Below are 7,840 nucleotides of genomic sequence, written 5' to 3'. Positions count from 1 at the left end.
CCTTACTGATTCACCCATTTAGTGCAAATTACCTGGTCTTTTATAATTTCAAGCAATTAAACTGGAAGACTTAAAAGAATGTGTGGTCTCATCCAATCCCATTTTGAAACCAGCACAGCCTGAACAACAGGGTCTGTATTTAAGGCACTAGATTTCTCTTTAAGACACAAATTCCCCATTTTCAAATAACGTGTATTGCAAGAACTTTTCACTGCAATTTTTGTGGGATCAAAATGTCAGTATCCCATTAAAGCAACAGTTTTGTGAGTACAGGTTTAGAAAATTACAGGAGACACCACTGATAAAGTAAAAAAATACTCATGTATTTTATTATTTTATTTTCAGTTATGAACAGGATGATGATCATCAAAAGTGAGTAGAAGCAGCTTTCAGTTACTGACCTTCTGATGCAATGTATGCTGGTTGGAAAATCACCTCAACCAAAACCATAATGGAATTTTATCACACACTATTTAAGTGGCCAAAAGGAGCCTAAGAATCAAAAATTAGTTTTAAAAGTCTGTAAGAGTGCAGCAATCCTGCATAATAACTGAAGAGTGTCATTCCTTGCTTTAGGTTCCACATGGAGTTATCTTTGTCTAAATTAGACATCATATTTTTTATGGAATTCTTTCTTGTGACCACAGCATTTTTTGAGAGACAAAACTATGGGCATATAACCAAAATTTTTGATATTTAAATACAGTAGCCTAATGCATGGAATATGCACAAAACAGTTTTCAAGTACATATTTAATGTGTGTGTCCTCCCAGACTGACAATGCTGAACACATCTTCATATTCCAGTCCTCTGGGCAATCTGTACTTTAAAGAAAGAAAAGCAAAGCCATTGGGAAAGCAGCTCTATACCAGTTAAAACACCCCAAACTCCCAGGTACCTGTGTATCTCTCATTTTTTTATTGCATTTAAAATGTTTTAAATAGCACTTTAAGTTATAAAGTATTTGACTTTACATTAAAGAATGTTGCAAATAGTGTCAATGTAACAGCTGTAAATTCCATTCAGTCCTTCCCAGAAGACGCTGGAGCTGTCACCATTGCTGGTCATGGGCTGTGCTAGAGTTCATCGTGCTTGAGAGCTGTAACCAAAGGGGGAAAAATACACAGAAGAGTTACATAAAGACAGTGTCTGGCTTTGTAAGATGTGAAAAAAAGCCCTTTACTTTCCTCTTCCTGCTAATCAGTCAGTTCAGCAACATGAACTTCATTTCTGGAGCCTTTCTACAAGCTGACCAGAAGCTTTCACACAGAACAAAACCCACTAAGAATTCTTTATAAGGAAAATTTTTTCCTCCACTTAAGACTTTTAAATATTTATCTGCTAAGTTTTTTCTTAGACACTGAGAGCCGAGATCATCTTTTCATTTTGTTTCACATTAGTCCAAGAAGTCAAGTCTTATTGGGAGTCCTGTATGTGTGTTTGGTTGTTGTGGTTTTGGGTTTTGGTTGTCTGGGTTTCTCATGCTATTTAACTAATTCAGTTTAAAACAATTTTAGTTGAAAAAAACCCCAAACAAAGAAACCAAAACCCACCCCCAGACTAACTAAAATAAAATTTAGTCTAGTGCAAAAAGGCCTGGGTAGATAAGCTTAGACTGAGAGATGCAGAGGCAAATTAATACTCAGTTCTCTACTGCTTAATAGACATGAGCTTTAGATAATCCAAGTGAAGTCTAAGATAATGTGCTTTATTTAATATTTGTGGCTAAAATTATATGTGACTGTTGGTTGTGTTCAAGGTCCAGGAACAGGACACCACTGAGCTTTCTCTTAGATTCTGGCATGAAACAAGAGGTTTTGTCCTGTCAGTGAAACTCCTGTGTAAAGAAGCATCACACAGCTGTCAATCCCCACACCATTTCTCTAAGAAAAAGGGAAATTACACAAATAAAAGATTTGTGCCTACCGACCCCAATCTCAATTTCAACTAGACTAATATTTAATTTTTAAAAGCTAACAGCTGAATATGCATGTAAATTACCTTTTTGAAATAATGATGTTAGATTTTTCTTCTCTCTTTCAATTTGCTGTATTAAGTTTTGGATCTCAGAATCATAATCAACCCATTCAGGAACTATCCGGGCAGCAGCCTTTAGTTTCGGTTCTTTGGTTTGGGGGTTGTTGCACTGAAAGTTTAAAACAGATGTAAACAAAGCAAATGTGAAAATAACACCTTTTCAGAGAATTTAGCTCAAATGAATTGTAAATACTTTTCTTTTTGCTGACTGTAAGTATAGCACAGACATGGCTGGCACAAGACTACTAAAATTTAGATTAAGACTAAGATTTAGACTAAATGGCAAGATTGACATTGGCACATTGAAACTGAACCTGAAGTGGGTTTTGAACAGAGAGCACCTGTCTTTAGAGCACAAACTCATTCTAACAACTGTAAAGACACAAAGAAAACAAAACTATTTACATATAAAACTCTTGTTTTTCTTTCAGATTGTATCTAAAGCATCACAAATAGTGTGTATGTGTTGTCAAAAAATCTAAATGGGGGGGAAAAATTGAGTGGGGGTAATAATGACAGGAAAAATATTTTTGTCTCTGCTTCTATTCCCAAAGAAAGAATAGAAGTATAGTATAGATAGTATAGAAGTTTTTCTTCTTTCTAAACTTGGATAGTGTCCTGAGCATTATACTTTTAAAACTTTGCTTTATCTCCTGTTTATAGCAACGAACCACACCAAGAAAACCATGATAAGGTTCTCAAGGAACCTTCTATGTGGGGAGAATGACAGCAGCCCATAGAGCCAAGCAACAGCACTTCCTCACAGTTCCAGTTATTTGGCTATGGAGAAATTTTAAGGAAAATACATGTATGGGCATGAAGAGCCTTAATCCCATCTGGTTCAGAGACAACATCACTTAATTTTTTAGTACAGTTTTCAGCTTTAGTTTAGGCAGATTTGGTACAGAGCAAGTTGGGAAAGTCTCAGAGGAGAAAATGTTTCAGGGGAAGGGATGGAATGTTGCGGTGCCTTTCAGCAAGGATGCCTTCACAACATGACACACACTAAACCTGAAAAGCCCCAGAAATCACAGCAAAGTTGTTAATCTGTACAACTCATTTAAGTCAGGATCAACTCACCAGGTCTATTGTTTTAGCCTTTTTCTTGGATTTATCATCGCACCAGGTTTCACACCAAAGCCATTCCTGAGGGAGAGACTTAATGGCTACTTGATGAATCATATTATTGGGAAGATCCTGCACAAATTTTGTAGAATCATATATTAGCATTGAATGTAATGTAAGTGATTATCAAGCTGCTATTTAAAAGTACTTTTGCTATTACCATTTCTGCAAATTGTTCTTACATTTTCTTCTAAGCGCTTACCTAGCTCTTTTCCAAGTAGATTCAATACTTGCTCATGCTCATTTTGATGGCCAGTTTCACCTCTCATCTGTCAAGCAATTTTTTCTGGTCCTTACATCTGTTGTCCCTTGACATAAGCAATACTTCTGTCTCATACCCCTGGTTCAGATACTGCCTGTCATACCATAAATACTTCTAAAAGCAAAATTCAAACCAGCTTTCCGTTCTTTAAATTTGAAAAAAAAGCACTCCGACTCAAAAAACATATAATACAGGGTTATGCCACTACTCTAAATTGAGATAACTTATAGGAAAATGGATTCCAGAAACATGAGCTTGAGAAGGAAAAGCTTTAACTGCTATTCTGGTCATGTTCCTTACTTCACTTCTGGGTTTTTTTTTACCTTTATTACATAGGTAGTCTCATCATGAAAACTCTGAACAAAGGCCTGGCTGAATGTAGGGAACACTGTTTATAAATAAGAAATGCCTCAGGTGTTCGCTGCACCTACTCTGGCCAGAGTTACAAACACCAGGGGCAATAACTGGTACATCCACTTGTAAGCTCCCTCACGTGTGCAACTCTTACATTATATTTTAGAAGAAATGTCAGTATTAGTGTCAAGTATTAGTCACATCTTATTTTGCCAATTCACATTGCTAAACATGAAAGAATAAAATAGCCCATATTGCTGCATTATGAAAGATGTGTAATTTAATTCAAATATAGACATAAGTACTGAAAAATTACATCAAATATAAGCATATGGAGAGCCAAGATATTCAACATTCATTGGAATGCTTTATTTTTTTTAAAAAATGTGTAATTTTTGGAAGATAATTTATCACCATTTGGAATGGTTTATCTCCATTTCAATTCCAAAAGAAGAGAGACTGGTATTCTGTTGTGCCTCTCTGACTTTCCAAATGAAATCACAATTCCTGAGTTGCTACAGTACTTTTAGAAGCTGTGAATTTAAAAATTGTTCCATGCAGTAAAAAGTAGAAAGTCAGCTGTTAGTTTCAGGATTTAAAGTAAATTAAAAAAAAATGAACGAATACAAAAAACCCTCTGAACAAAATTACTGTACTGGAAGTCTAGTTTTTATGATGTGTAATTTTTTTCTCCCTAGGAGTTCTATACTTACTCTCCTTGGCATTTAAATTCACCATTTCCCCTTCTATCTACTTCTCTTTGTGGTTTAAGGACCTTAACTACCACCCATGAAGATGGCACTGCTGGCAGATTAGCAGACAGCTGAGATTGCTGCTTCATTGAAAAGGGCAGTGAGCACTCCAGACAGGTATTTAAAATGAAAATAGTAACAGAAGAGCTATAATGCATCCTTATTGGTAGATGAAAGCTCTCCAGCTCTCAAATACATGCACTGTGGTTTGTATTTCCAGGAGTATTGCTGTATTTTGTGTAAGAAGTAGCAATGAAGTCAGCAAGTAGTTCCTATCAATACAATCAAACCAGATTATGATGAAAATATTACTTTGAAATATTCACTTTCCAAAGTAGTTCCAATTCCATTCTGCCAAGTTTTAGCTACCTTAACATCTGGTCCTTGAGTGGCTTTTGATTTGATCCAATAGGCTTACATGAGATACATGCTCTCATGTATTAAAGCTGTAATTGGAAATATAACAATCTTAAAATGAGAAGTTTTAATATTTTGAGAACTTTAGATAAAAGCAGTTTTCTGAAAACCAGTGTTATAGTTGAAACCCTGTAACCTCTGAATCTTAAAAGGTCTTTCTGAAAGACACCTTGTACATGTGGGTAAGACTGTGTTTGGAGAACACACAGCTCTATCACATCAGGACTCTGCATGTGTGATCAGGGCCAGTAATCCATTCTGTTGTCCAGGAAAATGTGAACTTTTTGTTATATCAGCCTTTTGCTCTTAACATACAGCTACAGGCTGCTTCAGCTTCAGGTGTCCAGTCTAGTCTGAGATTTTAGTGTAGCTGTATTTCCACTCTTCTTTGTCCAGTATTGTAACAACTGCTATTTTCAAATTTTATTTCTGGAAAAAAAAAATGCAAATGGCAATAATGTCCTTATGTAAGAGAGAAACTTGCTTGCAGAACAGGGGTGTGGAAAGGCACTGAGCAATGTGGGCTTTGCTACCATGGGATCCTGTTGCTGCTAGAGGCAGGTAAAAATCTTCTGTGCTTTAATAATTTCATAAGGAAAACACCAAAAGCAGGGACAATCTCAGTTATGAAGCCTTCTGAGGTTCACTCAAAGTGAGACAAACTCCAGCCACCCCAGGGTGACCATGTTCAGCAGCCACCAGAGTGCATTTGCAGTTAACTTACAAAAGAAAATTTAATTTACTTCAATGGAAAAAAAAGAAGAAAAAGGAAACAAGCTATTTTTAAACAAGAATATAATTACCATTATCAGAATATAGAGTTATCATCAGAAAAAACATAAATGCAAAGACAATAACAGAAAAATTACAAATGAAGCTGAAAAGTCTTGTAAGTTGAGGTTTTTCCACATTTTTTAAATTAAAAATAATCATCAGTGTTCAGTTTTCTGAACTCTGTTCAGATGCACTCCTGGAAATGGGCCAAACCAGTAGAAAATGGCAAATCATTTTGGAATTATGTAACATTTATGTTGAGATACAAGATATTCCATAGATACTGAGAAAGATAAAGAAAACAAACCCAAAAATGCTCAAAGCCATATATACCTGATCTAGATTTGACAGACTGTTTGGGTCCTGACTAAGAGCCTGGTACTGGCCCCGAAGCCTGTCTCCAGCTGCAATCTTCCTGAACTTCTTCAGGTCCACAACATACAAGGCACTAAAAGGAACAAGAGATTTAAAAAAGGGAGTAAGATTTCTGGGGAGGGGGGTTCACCTTCTTTTAGATAACAGTAATAAAAGTAACAAGAAAGGAAAATATGTTCCCATCCTGAAGGAATATTTTTCTTTACTAAGTGGCTGAAACTACCATAAAATGGTGAAATCAATATGTCATCAGAACTCCTGCCTTATTCATCTGTTACTGAGAATGGCTCTTGGATGCCTCAGTGATCAACACCAACACCTAGATTTTAATCAAATTCACAAACTGCACAAGAAGTGTGTAAGGGTTGTCCTACCTAATATGGTATTTCCTTTTCCCGAGGTGTGAAGCCCAGTATCCCGATTTCCAGAAGCGGTACCCATCCATCTCTCTGCGGCTGTCACAGAAAGGAGTGTATCCATAGGGAGCTCCATTTAGGTCTAGGTCTCTGAGTTCTTTCAGGTCACTTCTCACAATCTAAACAAGAATATGTTCATTTTTATAATTTAGTAGTGTTTCTATGAAGGTAGGTATTGCAGCAGACTTTACAGTGTTTAATTTTAAAACCCCTCAGATGCTACAACAGTAGGTTATAGATAAACTGTTCCACTGGGAGATATCTACCAAATTATTGTTCAAGAAAAATATTATGTATTATTTTTTATTATATTATTAACAGTGACCATCTGTGTAACACATTTATTGAGTAAATTATATAAAACTGACAGTATTTTTTTTAAATTCACAGACCAGTGTTTCTGCTTGCACAATATAAAATTCCTTAATTAAAAAACATAACTTTTGAAATCTACCAATCATGCCCCTTGTAAAGAATACTCCTTATTTGTTACCAAACTTGGGCACTCCAAAATTATTGCATCATTTGAAAAATCCTTGTATGTAATGGTAAAGTACTTTCAAAAAGAGGTTTTAATGACATTTCACAAGTGCCCTTTATTTGCTAATCAATCCTTCTTCCATCAAGCCCCACTTACCTAATTTATCAGTGATAAAGAAAAGTTTTAGCAATTTGGGAGCACAGAGAAGTCCTTATAGTAGTTAGGACAGACAACTACTTTTCCCAGATGGTGTATCCAGATGAAATTGCAGAGAGTTGCTGTCTGCATTGCTACAACTAAATTTAATTTATTCTCAAGCTTTGGAAAAGGATCAAAATAAATCCGAATTGTCTTAAGGTTTTTAATAACCTTGTGATAAACTCTTCAATTCCTCACCTGAGTCAGCACTTTGCCTTTCAGTACATTATGCAATGTTCATTCCTGAATAAAGGAATGCATGCAAATTTTAAATAAAGATAGGATTAATCTTGGAGAATTTCAGCCATCTAGAAACGGTCCAAATCACCTCAGACACTGGCCATAGTGGAAAACTGCTCTGACAATCAGCCCAGAGATGGAATCACTCCAATATGCTTTCAGTGAAATGCCTTTACAATCTCACACATCTCTCCAGGTGCCTTTCTCTCCACCCAGACAATTTAGGACAACTCAGTGTAGGGAAACTCAATGTCCACATGACTGAAGACAAGTAAAATTTACATTTACATTTACATTCTGCAACAGCACTGGTTCTGTTTGTAAAACTGCAGCAGTCTTTTGAGACCAACATCTAAATAAGATGGCCACGGAGAATGAAACTGGATCAATTTAAGCCCAAATTCCTCAT

The 7,840-nt window shown here is 35.9% G+C and overlaps 1 protein-coding gene across 3 annotated transcripts in view; it reads right to left on the bottom strand.

Moving 5' to 3' along the window:
* Nucleotides 1-302: 302 nt before the first annotated feature.
* UGGT2 (UDP-glucose glycoprotein glucosyltransferase 2) overlaps nt 303-7,840 on the bottom strand; it is an 80,974-nt gene continuing 73,436 nt past the window's right edge. For all 3 annotated transcript variants that reach the window (XM_023947600.2, XM_086880876.1, XM_086880877.1), the window contains 5 exons: nt 6,471-6,631; nt 6,055-6,169; nt 3,118-3,234; nt 2,002-2,146; nt 303-1,099 (listed from right to left, as the gene is read on the bottom strand). In XM_023947600.2, the coding sequence (XP_023803368.2) occupies nt 1,077-1,099; nt 2,002-2,146; nt 3,118-3,234; nt 6,055-6,169; nt 6,471-6,631 (561 nt within the window). In that variant the 3' untranslated portion in view covers nt 303-1,076. The remainder of the gene's footprint in view (nt 1,100-2,001; nt 2,147-3,117; nt 3,235-6,054; nt 6,170-6,470; nt 6,632-7,840) is intronic.

The sequence above is a fragment of the Cyanistes caeruleus genome, chromosome 3 (genome assembly GCF_971803275.1).
Source record: "Cyanistes caeruleus chromosome 3, bCyaCae1.hap1.1, whole genome shotgun sequence".
Lineage (NCBI taxonomy): Eukaryota > Metazoa > Chordata > Aves > Passeriformes > Paridae > Cyanistes > Cyanistes caeruleus.
This window is presented reverse-complemented; position numbering and strand designations above follow the sequence as displayed.